The sequence below is a fragment of the Capsicum annuum genome, chromosome 10 (genome assembly GCF_002878395.1).
Source record: "Capsicum annuum cultivar UCD-10X-F1 chromosome 10, UCD10Xv1.1, whole genome shotgun sequence".
In the NCBI taxonomy this organism is placed as follows: Eukaryota; Viridiplantae; Streptophyta; class Magnoliopsida; order Solanales; family Solanaceae; genus Capsicum; species Capsicum annuum.
In genome coordinates this window covers 214986429-215009406 of record NC_061120.1, presented here as the reverse complement: position 1 = coordinate 215009406, position 22978 = coordinate 214986429, and the positions used below count along the sequence as shown (strand labels likewise).

Sequence of the window (22978 nt, the reverse complement as noted above, 5' to 3'; positions counted from 1 at the left end):
TCAAAACACACATAAATTATAACGGAAATTATTATAATACACTTTAATTTTATGGAGAATTCTGTAAATCTCATGGACTATTTTATCGTGTGATATTGATGTTATTATCAACTTACCAAGACCACTAAGTCATTCAAGCTAAAATAACAACAACAACAACCCAGTATATTTCCACATTCCCACACATTGAGTCCTGAGGAGGGTGAAATGTACGCAGTTCATACCGCTACCTTCGAAGAAGTAGAGAGGCTATTTCCGATAGACCCCCGGCTCAAGAGAGAGAATAATATAGCAAGGTCGTAATGCAACTCGAAACAGGATGTTTAACACAACAGAAATAAGCGATAAAATAATAACAGTAAATATCAAGGAAATACAAAATAAGTAAAGTACAAGCAATACGAAATAAGAAATAGGAAAACGGATACTCTCCTAGCAGTAAACAATACACTCACAGACCTAAGAGAACTACCATCCCCACACTCTCCTAACACCTAGCCACAACCCACACACTCACACTAGCGTTCAACCCTAATACGCGACCTCCACACCTACCTGTCCAGGTCATGTCCTCAGTAATTAAGCTACAGTTGCTCCATGTCATGCCTAATCACCTTCCTCCAATATTTCTTTGGTCTACCTCTACCCCTCCTGAAGCCATACAAAGCTAGTCTCTCACACTTCCGAACAGGGGCATCCGTGCTCCTCCTCATCACATGCCCAAACCATCTCAACCTGCATTCTCTCATCTTGCCCTTCACCAAAGTCACTCTCACCTTCTTTCGAATAATCTCATTCCTAACTCTATCCTCTATAGTGAAACCACACATCCAACGCAACATTCTCATTTATTCAAATTAAAATAAATAATTAAAAATTACGATAAATAATTTAAGACAGAAAGAATCAGGAATATTTAATTATTCCCATGAACTTGCGTCAGAATTCAGAAAGTTGAATGTGCAATATGAATTGGAGAGGTCCAATTATTTGTTTTCCACTCCTAATATTTTATTATACTGTAATAATTTCATGTCCCACCAATATTATTTTAAATTTTATATATATAAAAAAAATAATTTCACACGTTCTTACAGTTCTCAATTCTAGATCCTGCCGACCATATCTAGAATTTGTTGCATGCTTAGCAAGTTGGAAGTTGCTCGGAGCGGATCTACGATATCGGGTGTGAAATTTTGAAAACCCAATAATTTTTACGTAAATTTTATATTTATATTAAGAAATTATTAAATATATAAGAAGTATTTATTGTGAGCAATCACTAGCAAAAATAAAGAAAAACAATGATCAGGGGCGAAGCTAACATATACTTAAGAGTGTTTATTTGAATCTTTTTTGACAAAAAATTATATTATTTATATATGGTAAAAATTATATTATATATATATATAGTAGATGTTGAACTCCTTCAGCTAATTATGTGTGCATTTTAAAACTCTTTTAATGAAAACTTAACTCCGCCATTAACGACAATATCATACCTATAGCTAGTGAAATTCCACAAGTAGGATATGAGGAAGATAGAGTGCACGTATATCTTATTACTATTTTGAGAAGGTAAAAAGACTGTATTTGAAAGATCCTCATGAAGTGCAACATATTCAAGTATAAAGAAGAAATAAACAGTGAAAAAAACGGATCAATTAACAAAAAAAACAGTTGCAACGCATACAAAAAAAAAAAAAAAAAAAAAACAATGATGCCCCTTACACACATATATTAAAAGTTTTTCTTTTCGAACTTTGAAATTATTAAAAATTCATAAGTTTCAAATCCCGAAATCGATTCTACATCAAGCAAGAACTTAGGTAATAATACATAGACGAATTTAAAATTTGAAACTTAAATATTCTAATTCTATGCACACATATATATAAATTAAATCTACTGAATTTTGTCGATTTCTTAATGTATTCATCCACCCATACAATAAATTGAGATTTTAATTCTCAATTATTGATTTTGCCTATCAAATCTTGATTTTTTTTCATATATAGCAAGTTGGGACCTCAAGGGGTATGGTGGAACTACTGCTACAACTCTGCTCATCCACACTATACGGTATGGTTCAAACCTACACTAACTAATAAATAATATCAACCTTAGGGGCTTGCAAAAAAAAAAAAAAAAGGGCGGTCCGGTAACTAATGCTTCTGTTATGTGCGGGATTTGCGAAAGGATCAGATCATTAGAATCTATTATACGCAATTTTACTTTACATTTCAATTAGAGGTTGTTTCGATAACTTAAACTCGTGACTTTCTGATCACATGACAATAACTTTATAAGTTATTCCAAAGTTTCCTTTCGAATTATGGCTAGGAATATATATATATAAAGAGCAATTATTTAAGTCTATCCATTAGATATGAGTCAAATAATTGGTTTTCTAAAAATGGATAAATTAAACATGGATGTTATCCATTGAAAAATCGATATTCATTTGTATGACTGTTATTTTCATTAGTTATTATTTTTTAGAAATCTAAATTTATTTTGATTTTTGGCTTGTGTCTCATATGATTAATTCTAGATCATCAGTTAAACCATTTTCTATCCGTATTAAATATAAATGGATCGAATATTTTATCTATTTTTATCGAGAGGCTAATTGAAAATTTTGATTTTTTTCTAAGAAATCATTGCCTACTTTATTAGTTTTTTTATTTGTTTCAAAAAGGTAAAAACGTGCTACTTCAGCATTTATGGGTATAATTATTTCGAGATTTTTTTAAAGTAAAACAACACTTACTTTATAATAAAGGGAATAAAACGTTAATCACGTTGAGATTTAAATTTAGAATCTATATTTTATTGAATAGACTAGCAATATGGAGAATAATGATTATTAAGCTTAAAGTGCTCAAATCATATGATGCCAATAATACGACACAATTCAAACTAGGACAGCATCATGCATAATGATATTCATATTTTTCAATTGTCAATATATTTCTGATTGGGTATAAATATTTTGTTTTTCTTCTTTTTGAGATGTTATTTTTATTTTATTTATTAAATAAATATTTTATTTTTTCCTTTTCTCTTTTTATTCGTCATTTGTCACACCAATAGTGAGAGTCGAACATATTACATACACTTTGTAAGTTTAGTTGATTCAATGAAAAAAGTGCATAGTGAAAACAAATTTTAGATACTGTAGTCTATAAATCCTCAATAGGAATATCTTTATTTTAAGTGTCCAAAATTATAAATTATTTTAACTTCTATGTAATATAACAACAAATATAGTGTTTTTAAATTATAAAATAAATAAAACTGATTATGACATAGATTTTTTTTTACTCTTGTGTGTAATATCACATGCTTTCACAAGTTGGCAAAAAATTGTAAGAAAAAATTGAACAAAGAAAATGAAAGAAGGCCCCATAATATGATTATGATATCTGTATTTTGTTGATATGTTCACATATACTATTTTTATCGACGAATCTAATTATGTGACAATAAATATAGTGTTTGTAAATTATAAAATAAAATAAATTAGAACTGTTTATGACTCAATCAATAAACGAAAAGTCAGTATATAAATAATAAAAAAAGATTGCATATAATTGTCATATTGCTTTCACAAATAGGCAAAAAATTGTAAAGAAAAAAGTTGAATAAGAAAGTGAAAGAAGGCCCCATAATAATATGATTATGATATATGGATCTGTTTATATCTGAACACATCGATTATTTTAAAAAAGCTAAGTTTTTTTTGATGTTGAGGGATATTAATGGTAGATTTGATCTTATGATGATTCCAGAGAAAAAAATAGCAACATACTCCGTGTAATTTATAGATGGAATTCGAGAAGGATAGAGTGTACGAGACCTTATTCTTATCTTGCGCATCCCCTCTAGTAAGTCCACACATCCAACGCAACATTCTCATTTCCGCCACCTTCAATCGTTGAATGTGGGTGTTCTTGACTGGTTAACACTCCGCTCCGTACAACATGGCCGGACGGACTGCCACTCTGTAGAATTTACCCTTAAGCTTAAGGGGCACCTTCTTATCACACAACACTCCCGAGGCGAGCGTCCACTTCATCCAACCTGCTCCAATACGTTTAGAGACATTCTCGTCAATCATGTCATTCCCCTGAATCATAGACCCAAGATACTTAAAACTATCCCTCTTACAAACATCCTGGGGCTCCAACCTCACCACCACTTCGTCCTCCTGACTCGAATCACTAAACTTGCACTCCAAATACTTTGTCTTGGACCTACTCAACCTGAACCCCTTAGATTCAAGGGTTTGCCTCCAAACCTCTAATTTCTCATTCATACCTCCCCGCGTCTCATCAATCAACACTATATCATCCGCAAATAACATACACCAAGGCACCCCCCCTTGAATACTTCACGTCAACATGTCCATTACCAACGCAAAAAGGAACGAGTTAAGAGTCGATCCCTGATGCAATCCTGTCTCGACCGAAAAATGTCCTGAGTCTCCTTCCGCCGTTCTCACCCGAGTCTTTCCTTCATCATACATGTCCTTAATAGCTCTGATGTATGCCATCAGAACTCCAATCACCTCCAAGCATCTCCAAAGAACCTCCCTAGGGACTTTGTCATACGCCTTCTCCAGGTTGATGAACATCATGTGCAAATCCCTCTTCCTATCCCTATACTGCTTCACCAATCTTCTCACCAGGTGGATTGCTTCTGTCATCGAGAGATCAGGCATAAAACCAAACTGATTCTCCGAAATGGACATGACCCTCCTCAATCTCCGCTCAACCACCCTCTCCTAAATCTTCATAGTGTGACTCAACAACTTAATACCCCTATAATTGTTACAACTCTGAATGTCACCCTTGTTTTTATATAACAGAATCATCATACTCCATCTCCAAGCCTCAGGCATTCTCGCAGTCTTGAAAATAACGTTAAACAAATCAGTCAACCACCTTAAACCTGCCCCACCAGTATACTTTCAAAATTCACCGAGATCTCGTCAGGCCCCGTTGCCCTACCCCTCCGCATCCCCTCCCTTATGCCGACCTGCCCGACCCCTCAAAACACCCAGCACCTCTCTAGTCGTCTCCTTGATGCAGCTGACAGTTTTATCCCACATAACATCCACGTCCCCCCTACAGTCCCACACCCACATTCCCACCACCTTCTCCCCGATCTCCAACGCACTAACTGGCGTCAAGCCACCCCACTTAATCCTGGGTCGACCCTCTCCGGCCCTACTCTTCTTGCTCTTCTTGATAAACAAGTCCATCACCAGAAGCCTATGATGCGTCGAAAGATGCTCACTCGAGATCAATTGAAAACAATCTTTGCCTCCAAAGTACGGGTAAGATCTGCCTACACGGTAAACCCATCCTCTCCAAATCCCGCATTGTGTGATTACAATAATATGTTATAGTCGTTTAGTTACCAACTACTAAGATTAAATTGTTTTGGGGTAGGTAAATACAGTAGAGATTAAAGATCTGAAATCAACAAATGTAATAGTTAAAACAAAATCTGTGCATAAATTAGAGAAACTGGAAGGAGATGGATTTAGATTTTATTAAAAAATAAGAACAAATGTGCAGATAAAAAATGGTGTTTCCAGTCAAAAAAGAAACTCACTATATACATGTATAAACTGTCTACCAAGTAGATTAAAGATCAATATAAATAAATTGTAGAGCTCACATCTCGTGGGATTACACTGGGTATGTTGTTGTATCATAGAGCTCGTGTCAACATAAAAAATTGGCAAGGCTCCACTCTCTAAAAATCAAAAGGTGGTTACAAGACCTATACCAAGTTCTTCTGCAAGTTCATCCCATACAGGAAGGAGAGTCAATACTACAAGGAATATAGCCACACCAAGAGCTGCTTTCCTCCAAGTTCCGACCTCTGTTACATCGTTCAAGCATGGTTTCTCCGGTGTCCTCTGTATGTCAAATGATCCAAAGATTTTAACGTCTAGACAACTAACTCTTACACCATGTAATAGGATGGAGCTAAAATTACACGATCATTGTATTTTTATTACCTGACATATAAGCACATATAATCCCCAAGGAAGTGATAGAGGTCCACCAAGCTGAGAGCAGCAGAAACAAAGTTATTGAGTGACTCATGGTACAATTTGCAACCCCAAGCAAAAGGAGGAAGGATTGATATGTAAAAGGCCATATGTGATTTGATAAAAGTTTCAGGATTGAAAACCTAATACTAATTACTACAACTTAACAGCGCGGGGAAAGGGGGTCTGGAACAATGATTGGATATGTGAACGACAGGAATGCACATCAAACTAAGAAAACATAATAGTTGGAAAACTTCAAGCAATGTAAGGATTTATGGTAAGCTCTACCCTATATCAAATGACAAGAATGCTTACCACGCCTAAGCCCAGAAGTGAGTATGTTGCCAAACCAAAACCCATCAGTGAACCTTTCCCAAAGGCTCCCTGCCAAAAATAAAAGATGAAGTGGATAGTGTCATACTTTATCTGGGACAACCATTTATCCCTTAGCCAAGAAAGCTCTTCATTTTACAAGAGGTCATGATTCTTCATAAAAAGATTGGCAAAATATTTTTGGAAATCAATTTCTCTAAGCATGCTAAAAAGTTTCAACAGCTCCTATCTCAATAGGAGATCCAAATGTTGCAATACTAGAATCACATAGGACCTGTAAGTCTATTGGTATAATCATTTCAAGCTTTGCACCGTTCAATCATCTAATACTATGTAAAGAACAGTCTACTTCAAGGTTACTGACTTGTCATTCATTTGAATTTAGTAGGATACTGTTGATTATGCTTTAAGTTAACCTTCACAGTATCTCAAGTTCATGAAGACAAATTGACCATTAAGAATGCAATGGCTACCTGCACAGCTCTCCCACCATCAAGACATCCAACTGGTAGCATATTAAAAGCTGATGTAGTCAAGCCACACCTGTAAAATGAAATTTAGAGCAAGCAAGCTAAATTCAACCAACAAACTTGCAAATTGCAACAAACTCAGATTTACCAGCCAGCAATCACAAGAGGATGGATTGAAACCATTGCTCCATGCATTGCTCTGCAAATGAAGGCACATTAGGTTAAATAAGTGAAACGAAAACATATTGCCAATTTGGAAAAATCAAAAAGTTCCCTGGCCTTAAACAAGCACATATCTGTTAAGGTCTTCTTTTAAAAACAACTATTTTATGTACTTCAAAGTGATCAGCCTACATATATAGCGGGTTTGACAAGGAGAATTTTCATATTATAGTAGGACAATAATTCAAATGTACATTCTGAAGATTGTTTTCCAAGAACTTAATGCTTTTGCTCCCTGTGGAGGGCTACACTTACCCATAACCAAGAGTGGCTCTGCTAATAAGCCCAAGAAGCAAAGAACCCTGAAAAAGTGTGCTGGGAACCTGAACCAACTCTGCAGCAGCAGCAGGATTGGATGACAGTAACAAACCAACTGCAAACATGGAAGAAGACAATGCAGCACCAGCAAAAGGACCCGCAAGAGAAATGTCTACCTTTGCTTTGCGATCAGGAAGAATAGATTTGAACTGCAAGAACCAAGAGAAGATCATTAATGCATATGCTTTATGATTGATAGGGCGATGATGAATCTGGCGGAATGGCAAGGTTTGATGAAGTAGATTAATCTAGCACAGATTCCCTCCATGCTAGACTTCACCATTGTCAAATCTGTTATATATGACTTTAACAAAATCTATCTATCTATCTATCTATCTATCTATATATATATATATATATATAAATATAAAACATATTAAAAGTGTGAAGACCCTTAGAAAAGTAATTTGAATTTTTTGTTCATTAAAAGGCTCTTTTTTGACAAAACTGTCTTTTTACTATATTTAAATTTATTATTTAATTATTTTTTATTATATTAACTAGAATTCCTAAAATATATGGGACTCCTAAAATATAAAATATATGGTAGGAGAATTAATTACTATTTTTCTTTTTACTAGACTTCTTAAAATATATGGGACTCCTAAAATATATGGTAGGAGAATAAATTAATATTTTTCTTTCTACTGTTCAATTAGAAAAATACTCGACTCTATAAAGGAAATACTTCTATAAATATTGAGATGTACGTTAAACTAGAGAACAAACCGATTCGCCTATTGGGAGAATATGATTGATGCTCATCTAACTTGATTCGATTGCATGTCTTGATTGGTGGATGCTTGATTTTCTAACTCTCAACTCCATCACTCTTTTTGTCGGCATAATAGAGTTCAACATGTGTGTGTATATATATCTTCTTTGTTTTCATTCAAAATCATTGTTTAGGGTCAAAATTTTCGATCAGACAAGAATTAGTTGAATCAAAATCGAAGCTTTGTGATCACTATTATATTTTTTTTTTAGTTTACAAGTCGTAGATGAATGTCAGTTGGCTTTGAAGAATTTCTTGTGTAAAGGTTAGGTTTAATTGTTTTGTTATTATCTTATTTTTTTATTTTAATTTATAGATGCTAAAAGAATATGGGTCGGCTTTGGAAATTCTCTTTAGGTAAAGATTAGATTTAATTGTATTATCGTAATATCTCTATTAGTTTGTTATTTTGTGGTAGTTTACAGTTCCTAGATGAATCTCGAACGGCTTTGCGAAATTTTTATGTGTAAAATTTAAGTTTAATTGTATTGTTTTGATATCACTTTTATCGTATTATTTTGTTGCAGTTTACAGGTGATAGATAAATGTTGGTTGGCTTTGAGAAATTTTTCTATGTAAAGGTTAGGTTTAGTTGTATTATTTTGATATCTCTATTATTTTGTTATTGTTTACAGGTGGCAGATAAGTGTCGGACGACTTTAAGAAAATTTTTGTGTTTAAAGATTCGATTTAATTGTATTATTTTAATGTCTCTATCATTGTATTGTTTTGTTACAGATGAATGTCGATCGACTTTTACAAATATTTAGTGTAACGTTTGAACTTATTAAAGTGAGGTACACGCACAAGGTGAGTACACCAACGTTAATTATATCTTCAACCCATGTCATTTGATTACATGCCTGTCTCTTTCTTGTTATGCTTTGAGTACCATAAACACTAAGGATTGGATTGAGCTTTGTTAATGCCGCCTATGACTAAGATTTTCCAATTTGAATTCTGTGCTTGCTTAGAAAAATCAATTCTATTTTGGAAACAACTAAGCTGCATTTATTACTTTTCCCAGTCCGTAATCTACTCTCGATTGCCCTCTATAACCCCTCTAAACATTTTATATCTGCTAATATCGCCTCCAACAACACAAACCTAAACAACAAACATTATACCGCCGCACCTTCTTCCTCAGGTTTTGTGACGCTCCCTAAAACCCCAAATCCTATCCATATTCGGTCTATTTTTTTCCTGAGGTTTGTTTCACAGGAGTCTTGTGTTTTCAATTCTGAAACTTAACATTTTGATTACATATATTCTTGCAGAAAGAAAACATGAAGAATGCTGCAATATCTTGCTTATCAGTCAAGGACAGGTTTGATTTTTGTACTTCTCCGGTGTTGCACTTGAAGAAAATAACAGAAAGAACAAGAGTGATTTTCAAGTGCAACACTGGAGAAGTACAAAAATCAGACCTGTCCTTGACTGATAAACAGGATATTCCAATGTTCTTCATGTTTTTTTTCTGCAAGAATATATGTAATTAGAATGTTAAGTTTCAGAATTGAAAACACAATCATGTGAAACAAACCTCAGGAAAAAAATAAATCAAAATCAACAAAAATAAACCGAATAAAGATAGGATTTGGGGTTTTTGTTTTAGGGAGCGTCACAGAAACTGAGGAAGAAGGTGCGGCGGTATGATGGTCTCCCATTTGTTGTTGTTGTTTAGGTTTGTGTTGTTGGAGGTGATATTAGCAGATATAGTGTGTTTAGAGGGGTTATAGAGGGCAATCCAGAGTAGATTACAGACTGGAAAAAGTAATAAATGCAGCTTATTTGTTTCCAAAATAGAATTGATACTGTTAGAATATAAGTAGAAATAGGAGTAGCATATCAAAATCCTACTTGAAAAAGGATTTTACTATAGTGTCTATAAATAGGGTCTCTATGTAATTATATACACACACAATTTTAATAATATTTCTCCATTAATTCTCACATAGTATCAGAGCATTGGTGAGAAACATCAAAAAAAAAAAAAAAAAACCTCAGTCATGTCAATTCTGGTGATTGATTTTCGTCATATTTAATTGTGGGTTGTGTGAAAAATACAACACCACCAAGAGGATCGGAAAGATCAGGCGACTAAAACCCGACCAAAACCGCCGGAAAAGTACCAGGCACGCGCCAGCCAGAATCCCGTAATTCCGGCGAGATCTACTTCACGCGCCGGCAGTCTCTAGTCGAATTTTAGAGTTTTTCTTTCTTCTATTGGGGTCGCCGGTCTATTCCGACTCCGACCACATATTCTTTTCCAGATTCCGATTGCCGAAACCTAAATTCCGAAGACTTCATAATATTTCTGGTAATTGTTTTCTGTTTCCATTGGCACACCCAGTGGGACTGTTTCCAACAACCGTTTCTTGGGATTTTCAAGTCAAATTCCCAAGAGGTCTTTAGGACATGAGATTTTTGGCTCCAAAAATAATTGAATTAGAAGTTTAAGCCCTATGATCACTTTTGAACCTTTAATGGGAAGTTCAAATTATTTAGCCTGGGCTTCCTCGATTGAGTTGTGGTGCAAAGATCAAGGTGTCCAAGATCACTTAACGAACAAGGCTAGTGTGGTAGATGAAAAGAAAAAATCTAGCGCGGAAGATGCGAAAGCTAAATAACAATGGGAGAAAGTTGACGCTCAACTATGCAGTCTCTTATGGCGATCTATTGATTCTAAGTTGATGCCCTTGTTTCGTCCATTCTAGACACTAATGACATATGTCGTTTTTATGATGTGATCTTGCATTACCAACTTGAAGAACCAAGAATCCGATATGTCTACTTATTTAGGACAAGTACAAGCATTCATGGAAGAATTTGATACATTGATGCCCGCCACTGCAGATGTGGAAAAATAGCAAGAGCACAGACATATATTTTTAGTTCTTACACTTACTGGATTTTCTACTGACCATGATGCTATACGTGATCAGATTTTAGCTAGTCCTACCGTTCCTACAATTGATAAGTTATTCTCTCATCTGCTTCGTCTTGCCGCGCCTCCCAGTCACAGAGTAGTTTCATCATCCAGTGTTGACTTATCTATTCTTGCATCTCAAACCAGAGAAAAACGAACATATCAGCCTATGAAAAATCGACGAGGAGGAGGTCGTTCTGGAAAATCTCGATCGAGGTGTAGTTATTGTCATAAAGTTGGACACACTCGGGATATATGCCATAGTTTGCATGATCCACCACCCAGTTATGATCCAATTGTTGTAAAGAAATATAATGAGTTCCTTCGGAATCGAGCAAGTACACAGATATCTCCACAGCCAAATCGACCATCCAATAATGCTCATATTGCCCAGACAGAATATGATTAGTTCCTTCAGTATTGAGCAAGTAAGCAAACATCTCCACAAGTAGCCTCGGTTGCCCAGCCTGATGCTTTTGTTGCTGGTAATCCTTTTGCTTGTGTTTCACAGTCTAGTACTCTTGGATCATGGGTTGTGGACTCAGGTGCTTCTGATCATATTTCTGGTAACAAATCACTTTTGTCTGATATTGTTTATTCACAATCTCTTTCTGCTATTACTTTAGCCAATGGGATCCGAACACGACCAAAAAGAGTTGGACAAGCCAAACCCCTATCTTCTGTCCCTCTAGACTTTGTTCTTTATGTCCCTGGTTGTCTTTTTAATCTTGCATCTGTTAGTCGTTTGACACGTGCCCTTCATTGTAGCATAACCTTTTTTATGACTCTTTTCTAATGCAGGACCGCAGTACGGGACAGACGATTGGCACAGGACATGAATCACAAGGCCTTTACCATCTTACCTCTTCAAATTCCTTCACGGCATGCTCCGTTACAGACCCTCTAGACCTAATTCACAAACGTTTGGGATATCCGAGTCTATCCAAGCTCCAAAAGATGATGCCTAGTTTGTCTAGTTTATCCACATTAGATTGTGAGTCATGTCAACTTGGGAAACACACCGTGCTAGTTTCTCACGTAGTATTGAAAGTCATTCCGAGTCTATTTTCTCATTAGTTCATTCTAATGTTTGGGGTCCTAGTAGAGTCGGTTCACCTTTAGGTTTTTGTTATATAGTTAGTTTCATTGATAATTTTTCAAGATGTACTTGGGTTTTCTCAATGAAAGATCGTTCTGAGTTATTTTCTATATTCAAAAGTTTTTGTACAAAAATACAAACTCAATTTGGTGTTTCTATTCGTACTTTTCGTAGTGATAATGCCTTAGAATACTTATCCTCTCGGTTTCAGGAGTTTATGACCCATCATGGAACCGTTCACTAGACATCTTGTTCGTACACCCCTCAGCAGAATGATATAGCAGAAAGAAAAAATAGGCATCTTCTTGAGACTGCTCGCACTCTTCTCATTGAATCCTATGTTCCGCTGCAATTTTGGGGCGATGCAGTCCTCACATCTTGTTATCTAATCAATTCATCTTCCATTCAAAATAAGGTTCCCCATTCTATATTGTTTCCAGTCACATCTCTACTCTATCCCCCCTCGTGTCTTTGGGAGAACATGTTTTGTTCATAACTTAACCCCTGGAAAAGATAAATTAGCTCCTCGTGCTCTCAAGTGTGTGTTCCTTGGTTACTCTCGAGTCCAAAAAGGGTATCGTTGTTATTCACCGGATCTTCGTCGCTACTTTATGTCCGCCGATGTCACTTTTTTGAATCTCGACCTTACTGTATATCTTCTGATCATCCTGATATCTCTGAGATTTTACCCGTATATCCAGTCTTACTCGCACCATCCTTGATCTTAGCCGTATCTCCAGACTTACCCGAACCAACCTTTGAGGAATCAACGACGTCTCCAGCTGCAGTGCCACCACTTCTGACTTATCATCGTCGTCCGCGCCCACCATTAGTCCCAGATGATTCATGTCATGCGTCTGACACTGCTCCTACTACGGACTTGCCTTCTCCTAGCCAATCAATTGCACTTTAAAAAGGTATGCATTCCACCCGTAATTGTAACCCACATTATACTTTCTTGAGTTATCATCATTTATCATCACCCCATTATGTTTTTGTATCATCTTTGTCCTCTATTTCCATCCCTAAGACTATAGGTGAAGCACTTTATCATTCAAGGTGAAAGCAGGCTATGATAGATGAGATGTCTGCTTTACGTGCGAGTGGTACTTGGAAACTTGTTTCCCTTCCTGCAGGTAAATCTACTGTCGGTTGCCGTTGGGTTTATGCAGTCAAAGTTGGTCCAAACGGTCACGTTGATCGACTTAAGGCTCGCCTTGTTGCCAAAGGATACACGTAAATATTTGGGCTTGATTATAGTGACACTTTCTCTCCAGTGGGTAAAATAGCATCTGCCTGTCTTTTCCTATCCATTGCTGCCGTCCGTCATTGGCCTCTTAAAAGGGCAGCCCGATGCACTAAAGCTACCACTATGCGCGGTGTCCGGGAAAGGGCCCCACCACAAGGGTGTATCGTACGCAGCCTTACCTTGCATTAGCCTCTTTTATCAGTTGGATATTAAGAATGATTTTCTGCATAGTGATCTTGAGGAAGAAGTCTATATGGAGCAACCATCTGGTTTTGTTGCTTAAGGGGAGTTAGTAGCCTTGTATGTCGATTGCGCAGGTCACTCTATGGTCTGAAATAGTCCCCTAGAGCTTGGTTTGGAAAATTCAGCACAGTAATTCAGCAGTTTGACATGATTCGTAGTGGAGCTGATCACTCGGTGTTTTATCGACATTCTCAACCAAATCTGTGTATTTATCTGGTGGTTTATGTTGATGATATCGTTATCACTGGCAATGATTAAGATGGTATCACTAAATTGAAGCAACATCTCTTTCAGCATTTTCAGACTAAAGACCTCGGCAGACTGAAATATTTTCTAGGTATTGAGGCTGCTCAGTCCAAATCAGGTATTGTTATTTCTCAACGAAAGTATGCCTTAGACATTCTTGAGGAGACAAGAATGATGGGATGTAGACCCAATGACACTCCTATGGATCCAAATGCTAAACTTCTACCAGGATAGGGGTAGCCACTCAGTGATCCTGAAAGGTATAGCAGTATAGGCGGTTGGTTGGAAAGTTGAATTATCTCACCGTGACAAGACCTGACATATCCTTTCCTGTGAGTGTTATAAGTCAGTTTATGACTTTCCCTGTGATAGTCATTGGGATGCAGTTGTTCGTATTCTGCGATATATAAAGTCAGCTCCAGGTAAAAGACTGCTCTTTGAGAATCGAAGTCACGAGCATATCATTGGATACACAGATGCTGATTGGGTTGGATCACCCTCTGATAGACGTTCTACTTTCGGATATTGTGTTTTAGTAGGAGGTAATTTGGTGTCTTGGAAGAGTAAGAAACAGAGTGTGGTTGCTCGATCTAGTGCGGAAGCAGAATATCGAGCAATGGTTGTAGCAACTTGTGAGCTAGTTTGGATCAAACAGTTGCTAAGAGAATTAAAATTTGGAGAAACCGGTAAGATGGAACTTGTGTGTGATAATCAAGCAGCCCTTCATATCACATCAAATCTGGTGTTTCATGATAGGACTAAACACATAGAGATTGATTGTCACTTTGTCAGAGAAAAGATACTCTCAGGAGATATTGTTACAAAATTTGTGAAGTCAATTGATCAACTTGCAGACATCTTCATCAAGTCTCTCACCGGTTCTTGTATTATTTACATTTGTAACAAGCTAGGTACATATGATTTGTATGCACCAGCTTGAGGGAAAGTGTTAGAATATGAGTAGAAATAGTAGTAGTATATTAAAATCCTACTTGGAAAAGGATTTTACTATAGTGTCTATAAATAGGGTCTCTATGTAATTATGTAAACACACAATTTCAATAATATTTTCTCCATTAATTCTCACAGATACATAAGAAGGGAGAGAATGCCAGTGTATTACACATTGACATCGTTTGAAGTGTCACATTGACAACATCTCATTCAGCAAAGATAACATTTGATTCTCCTTCCACTTTTTTTTTCTCTCCTCAATCACAGCCTACATTTAGAACTTTTTATTTTGATAACCGTGGTGTCCGGCATAGCTTGAGCACACCTCGACTATTACCACGGGAACCTTTATCACAAGCTTCAACTAAAAAAATTTAAAATGATAAAATCCTAGATAAAGTGACCACCAAATGGCTAGGAAATTGAAGAATATTATTAACTTTTCAAGAGATTACTATCCATGCATTATATAGTATACTATAGCACCATCTTCAAATTCCTCATGTTTTTATTTAGTTTGAATGAGGCTGCAGCCAGAAAATTCTAGTTTTGCTAGTAACATTTTTTAAACTATGTACTACTAGTAGCATATCTCTACAACAATTGGGTAGAGAGGAGAACATCTGGTTTATTACTTTAAGAAGGAGCCTACAAGAAGATTGGGAGAGTGAAGATTTTTTCGCTTATTAGCCTCATTGAGCGTCATAGCACAACAGAATCACAGCCAGAAAGAATCTCATCGGGCAGTTCTAGCAAATGCATACACACAGTTAAGGCTGGCTATAAACATCTATGCTCTCAAAATGGAAGGACGGGGAATTGGCCATGGAAACTTAGTTGGAGGACTAGACTTCCCACCACGGTGATCAGTTTTACTTGGACAGTTTTAAATGGGGTCTGCTTGACCCAAGTTAACCTTCACAGAAGGAGTTCAGTGGGTTAATAGATGCTACATGTGTTGGAGTACATTGACCATCTACTCATACACTGCTCAGTTGCATCAGAACTTTGGAACTTCTTCTCTATTTTTAAACTGGAGTTGGGTGCAATCTCAATCGATTAAAGATGCCTATGAAAGCTGGAGTTTTTGCAGAGTTGATAAAGCCATCAAAAAGTTCCGGAGGATGATTTCAGCTACTATCTTTTGGTGTTTACGGAATAAAAGAAATCACAGATGCTTTGATGGAATTTCAACTCCAACACACAACTTGAAGGCTAACTGTTTCGTCAACCACTACAACTGCAGTACCCTTACCGCTGTAAACTACCCAATTAATTTTGGGATTTTGTTAGCTCCTTAAACCTAGCTTAGTTACATATGTCCTGGAGCTAGCACTACTTTTGCATTCTGCCATCAGGCCCTTTTCTAGGCAGAAATGAATTGTAAACCCCCTCCCTGCCACAAAAAGAGAACCCTATTACTGAAGTCAAAAATAGTGATTAAGAACTAGTGCATCTTTGACGACCAGGGAGAGTCTATCACATAACACAGGGTTTAAGCTCTAACAACGAAAACAAGTCAAGCAAAAGCACCACTTAAATGCATATCACCAGTGTATTCCACCTTTTAACGAGAGCAGGTGAATGAGAATGTACTCATTCATGGCTCTCCTGAAAGCAAACAGCCCTTTGAGGACTATTCAGAATATTGGATCTATTTAAACAAATCTCTAAGAGAGTTCAAAATCCTCAGCTGCCAACTTTTCCATTTCCAGCATTGACAAGTGATAACAAAATATGCTAACCTGAGTGATTGCTCCAAAGCTTCCAAGAGTGATGTTTGGAATAAAGTAAGGAATGCTTAGTTTCACATTCCTTGGAAATGCTGCCAGAAAATGCCCGATTTCCTGCGACAAATCAACTCCTGATATAAAATTGAATAGGGAGGAATAAGTTCTGAAGAACAGAAATTAAGGTATAAAACCACCAGGAGAGACTAACCGCCGTCTCACGGATAACTAGGTCAGCTGAATATGTTTTAAATCAATTATGGAATCCACTAATTGGCAGGAGGAAAGGCAAAACTTATGAATGTGTTTTTAAATTTATTAAGGAATCTTCTGATTGAGGAAAGGCAAAAACTATGTCGTTCACCAGTCAGATAAAGACATACAAGCCTGAAATGTTTTGACAGACAAATGAGATCAATCCCCTCATTTAGTAGTAGTTAATAGCGGTCCAACTCAATATTTTCTAATTTCTCCTGGCTTGAAAACTCAAATAAATAATATCTAGTCTCTGAGCAACTGATCCCACTAGCGGGGCCATTCTGGAGACAAAGGAACCTAACAAAAACAGAAAAAGAAAAACCCAATGTAGAAGCAATGTCTTCTAAGAAACCAATCTCTAGTAATATGATCTAACAGTGAATAAGTCCAAAAATAAAACAATAGCCAGCTTAACTGACATAATAAATGTTGCCAAAGAAGGAAATCAAAAGCCCAAGTTAAACCATTCTATCATAAATCAAAGATAAAACTGGGAACTTTAGAGAAATTTTTCATGTTTCTTTTGGTCTTGGCTTACTTCGTCAATAACAGAGAATCCCACACATTCAACTAAAAGGATAACAAAGAAATCTTACATGAAATATCTGGACACCTAACACACCATATGCCAGTGGTAAAGCAGAATCCACAAACGGTACTAAAAGCTGCATATCTGGTGGTTCAATTGCATTTGGATCCGTAAAGTACTTAACTACCTCAGGAGGAAGGCGAGTTATCTGCTCAACATAAATTGAAGTCATCAAGTCAATTTTGAAAAAAGATTGCCAATTTTATCAGAAGTAATGAAACAAAGTAAAACGGAATTCTAAATTCAAACCATGAGGATAAATTATCACACCTGAGACGCAATTCCTAGCTCCACAGATGAACCAATCGTGAGAAGGAACAACAGAAAAGCAATTACATATTGCCAGAGAGTTGTTGGGCCTGGTTCAGAAACTTCTTTCCGCAGCATACCAAAGCTGACTCTGGGCCCACCACGCGGGTCTGGCCCCTCTGAATTAGGTTCCTCCACCATGAACAGATTGTACTTATCACCCATTATTTCTGATAACTGACTCTGAAGTTTGGCAAAAACATCCTCCCTCTTTCCTCTAAGATTCCCTAGGAAAAGAATGCCCTCTCCAAGATCTCCAAATGGTTCTTCTTTAGTCACCCAAAAAGTAGAGTAGCCAAACAACTTTTCCTTAATGGCCTTCACATCACTGGGATCAACCTTTTCTGGTCCAAGAAGTTCCATCAACTTAAAAGAATCTACTTGGAAATTGTTGTAAGTTGATCCAACAGTGGATATTGTAGGCTGCCAAGAGAGTAAACATATTCAGTACATCGGATTTTCTTCATCATTTCTTTAATTTTTATTCATCTCCTGCAGCTACTCTTTATTGTTTATCAATTGAGTAGCGCCTCTTATGAGTTACTTATGACTCAACAGAGATTACTTGAACATTTTCCTACTACAATGTAATAAAGGATAGCTATTTGACACTTTTCTTGCTATCTTAATGAACAGATAAGTCTCTTAACATTCACAGATATCTCAGGCCACAGCGTTTTTTTTATACTAGTCAAAATAATTTAACAGTTGAAACTAAACAAGTATATAAAGGTGAAAAGCCTGTGGCATTGCAATCACCAAAGTAACTAGTTGTAAGATTCCCATCAGGCATTTGCTTTTTTCTTTTCCTATTCAAGATCAGATTTTCAACTAATCAAGATTGTCTATGCATTCCAACTTTGCATTGTCTAAGAAGGTTAGATGCTAAGAGTTCTACCAGGAGGTTGTTTCCACGAACACACTGAAACAGAACAACCTAACCACTTCTTACTCTCAAGGATAAGGAACAAAAGCAAAGCGAAAATGGGATTCCAAGCAAAATACTTGCAACTAATTTTCAATGTTCCTTTCCGTTCGTCACAGTAAAATGTTTCCTATCCGTATAAGCAAGTCAGCAGCTGTAAGCAGTCTCTTCTTTATCATGATCCAACAGGGGATATTGTTGGCTGCCAAGAGAGTAAACATATTCAGTAAATCGGATATTCTTCATTTCTTTAATGTTGCTTCATCTCCTCAGCTACTCTTTATTTTTATCATTTTAGTGCCATGAGTTACTTATGAATCAACAGAGATTACTCAAACATTTTCCTACTACAATGTAATAAAGATAGCTATTTGACACTTGTTCTTGCTATCTTAATGATCAGATAAGTCTCTTAAAATTCACAGTTATCTCAGGCCACAACTTTTTTTTTGTACTAGTTGAAACAATTTAACAGTTGAAAGTAAACAAGTATATAAGGGTGAAAAGCCTTTGGCATTGCAATCACCAAATTAACTAGTTGTAAGTTTCCCATTAGGCATTTGCTTTTTTTTTTCTATTCAAGATCAGATTTTCAACTAATCAAGATTATGAAGATTGTCTATGAGTTCCAGCTTTGCATCGTCTCAGAAGGTTTAGATGCTCAGTGTTCTACCACGAGGTTGTTTCCACAAACACACTGCAACAGAACAACCTAACCACTTCTTTCTCTCAAGGGTAAGGAGCACAAGCAAACAGAAAATGGGATTGCAAGCAAAATACTTGCAACTAATTTTCAATGTTCCTTTCCGCTCATTGCAGTATAATGTTTCCTATCCGTATAAGCAAGTCAGCAGCCAGCAGTGGAGTACGCAGGATTCTTGGTAAGCGGTCTCGCGTTTTAAAAGGTGAATAAATTATATAACAACAGAAAAAAACATGTTCAAATTCTATCAATTAAAAATTCAAGTGTATTACTACAGTACAGCTTTCCTTAACAAGTTTTCATTTTTTCGAGATGAATTCATTTATAGCTGTAGCTAATAGTTAAGAGCACCATTTCAACTTTGGTCCACTGGTTTTACTGTCTTTCCCTTACAGGAGGTCAAGGTTCATCCCTACACATGCTTTGATTTAAAAAAATGAAAGAAGAGGCACAAAAATATAGCAAAATTTGTCTTTAGGAGTTTCGACCCTTTTGACTATATTATGCAAAATGAAACGCAGAAGCAATTGCACTAGGAAAGACTTAACTGTCATGTGGTGTCATTTTAGTAAATATAAGGACTATTTGGGCTTCGCATAACGTGCCTCTGAACCTGGTAGCCAGGATAAGAGGAATATCAATACATAGCTGGCAGAATTAGTTTCTCCTACTTTAGAAGCCTATGACATACTGAAACAACCAGCAGCATGAAGAACAGCATCCATATACCAATACTTATATCAGTTCTCTTAGGCCCCGTTTGGCCATGAAAATCATAATTTTCCGGAGTTGGGGTTGGTGTTAAAGTTGAAGTTGGAGTTGGAGTTGTGTTTGGCCATGAATATAAATTAAAGTTGTTTTTGAAATATTGTGAGAGAAGTATGAGTGAAAAAAGTGAAAACAAGTAAAACTTGTTTTCACTTTTCCAAATACAACAACAACAACAACAAACCCAGTATATTCCCACATAGTGGGGTCTAGGAAAGGTAGAATGTACGCAGTCCATACCACTACCTCTAGTATTTGGAATTCTCATGGCCAAACACATACCGTTTTCACTTTTTTCACTAATGTGAAATAATTTTCCGGAAAAAAGTGAAAACTTTTCATGGCCAAACGGCTACTTAGTTTCCCCCAAAGTTTACTCCTTTCATCGGCACCAAAGTCTCAAAATGTAACAATAAGAAACTTGAAAGTTTAGAAAATAACTATACAGCAATACCAATCTAGCTGAGTCGGGGTCTGCTCTATGGATCCTCTATAACCATTTCTTCTTTATTTCGAACCGCTGTGTTCCATTGAAATACTCAAGTTTAAAACAAATTACAGAGTTGCTTATCTTTGTTTCACTTCCTTGAACTAACTACTAATACACAACGTGCCCTTGCTCATTTAGTTATCAATTAATCAACTTTAAAAAGATTTGTAATTATTCCAACAACTAACATAAATATCTCTAAGCAAACTTATAAGTTTAAACCAACTCCACACTAGCGTTTAGCTATAGATTTTGAAAATTTATCTTCAAATAGTCCATATGCTCGGTATTACTTGTCCACTTCCCCTTTTACACACTCCTTAAGAAATCATAAACAAGAAGGGTACTTATATAAATTCATCCTTTAACCCTTTTTTGATACACTCTATTTATTTGTCTTATCCATCAATACCAAGATTAACAAAGAAGGAACTTCTTTTGGAACTTTACAATATTTATACTTGCACCATTCTCAATTTTTTTTCTAATCTTGATTTTGTAAATTGACAAGTAATTTGGGACATATAGTTATAGTAATGTGGGCAAGTAATATGAGACAGAGGGAGTAGTTTGGAACATATACTACTTTTAGTAAGATGGACAAGTAATACGTGACAAAAGGGAGTAATTTGGATATACACTTTTCATAATATGGAAAAGTAATATGGGCGGAAAGAGTATTTTTTTTGCCATGACATTTGATCAGATTTTAAAAATCTAATCTTCAAATATTTTCCCGGTGCACCAAAGTTCCTGCTATGTTGTTATGATCCGTTGCAAAAGCCCCACATTGGTACTACAAAGTATTGGTGTGGGGTATTTAGTATTTATAGCCTTGGGCTCTCCCACCTTAATAGCTAACTTTTGGAGTGTGGTTCTCCTAAGGTTGTAACAACGGTGTCAGAGCCACCCATCACCCTCCGTGCCCATTGTGCCTGGGATGGTGACGCTGGTATGACAGTGTTTGGCCGCGGCTAGTAATGTCTAGCGCACAGCCGTCGAGGCACCTTGGCTCCTGACTCGAAAAGCGCTACTTGGAACAGAGCTACTTACAAAAGTAGGGTGAAAGCTACCCAGAGTGGAGCCGTCGAGGATGACGAATGCGGAGCGTGGTGGTTTGTTATGATCCATTGCAGAAAGCCCCACATTGGTACTACAAAGTATTGGTGTGTAAGGTATTTATAGCCTTGGGCTCTCCCACCTTAATAGCTAGCTTTTGCGGTGCGGTTCTCCTAAGGTAGTAACATATGCGCAATATCCGGGGAAGGACCCGACCATAACGGTCTATCATGTGCAGCCTTATCTTGCATTTCTGCTAGAGGCTTTTTCCAAGGCTTGAATCCATGACTCTGATCACATGGAAGCAACTTTACCGGTTACTCCCCTTCAAATATTTTCAAGTTCCCAAAAAACGGACTCAAATATGGAGACTTCAAACTTTTTTGCAAGTAAATTGTATATCCAAATATAACTTAAAAGTACCAAAAAATCACAACTTCAAACACTCAAATTTCAAAATCTATAGCCAAAAAGGAGCTACTACTATATTACTTTCATAAAGCCAAAAAAAAGGAAAAGAAACTCACCCTTGAAGAAACTGAAACTGGAGAATCCTCCTCGTCACTTCCCTCACTACCACTACCGCCATTCCTTTCTTCATTTACCTCTTCAGTTATTACCGTAGTCAAATTAGACGAATCCTTTTCCAATTTCCCATCACTATTACTATTATTATTGCTACTTCCATTCCCAGTACTACTACTACAACACCTAATAAGCAATCTACCGAAATTCCGTTTCGACAGTTTCTTCATTTGTATTCTTCCACTGAAATTATAGCTAATAGGCCTTCCTCGGACTCCGTGCATAGCGGGAGCTCTAGTACCACGGAATTGTAAGTTCATTGTACTGAAACTACAGCTCGTTAATGTTCCCATAATTGATTGGAAAAATTGAAATGGAGAATTTAATGGTGAAAAATGTTAGTTTTTGAGGGGCTGTTTGGCTGATTTTGGAGGTTTGAGTATGAGCATAGAACAAAAGAATATCTTGTTGATATTTTTTGTTTTGTTTTGCTTTTAATATATTGGTTTTAAAATATGGAAAAGTGTAATGTGGCCCTAGAGGTTTGAGGTTGTTCTTTTGGGTCCATATTTTTAGGGATTATTATTAAGCAAATTATCCATTTGGTGATCTAGTATTTATCATGTATCAAATTATGTTCTAGTTCTAGAGTTAGACATAAATAAGACAAATACAAAACAAATCTAAATCTGACAAATTACTTAAAATTCA

General features: G+C 36.4%; 1 protein-coding gene across 2 annotated transcripts; it reads right to left on the bottom strand.

Annotated features, from left to right (window-relative positions):
- Positions 1 to 5538: 5538 nt before the first annotated feature.
- On the bottom strand, positions 5539 to 22747 carry LOC107854549 (probable zinc metalloprotease EGY1, chloroplastic). 2 transcript variants are annotated; one of them, XM_016699560.2, is made up of 10 exons: positions 22270 to 22747; positions 17759 to 18220; positions 17496 to 17636; positions 16657 to 16758; positions 7354 to 7565; positions 7025 to 7075; positions 6880 to 6949; positions 6389 to 6457; positions 6038 to 6088; positions 5539 to 5935 (listed from the first exon to the last, which is right to left on the bottom strand). In XM_016699560.2, the coding sequence occupies exons 1-10, from the start codon at positions 22618 to 22620 to the stop codon at positions 5777 to 5779; spliced, it is 1668 nt and encodes a 555-aa protein (XP_016555046.1). In that variant the 5' UTR covers positions 22621 to 22747; the 3' UTR covers positions 5539 to 5776. The 2 variants fall into 2 exon arrangements, with proteins under 2 accessions (XP_016555046.1, XP_047253321.1); XM_047397365.1 differs by lacking the exon at positions 6389 to 6457.
- Between the last annotated feature and the right edge of the window lie 231 nt (positions 22748 to 22978).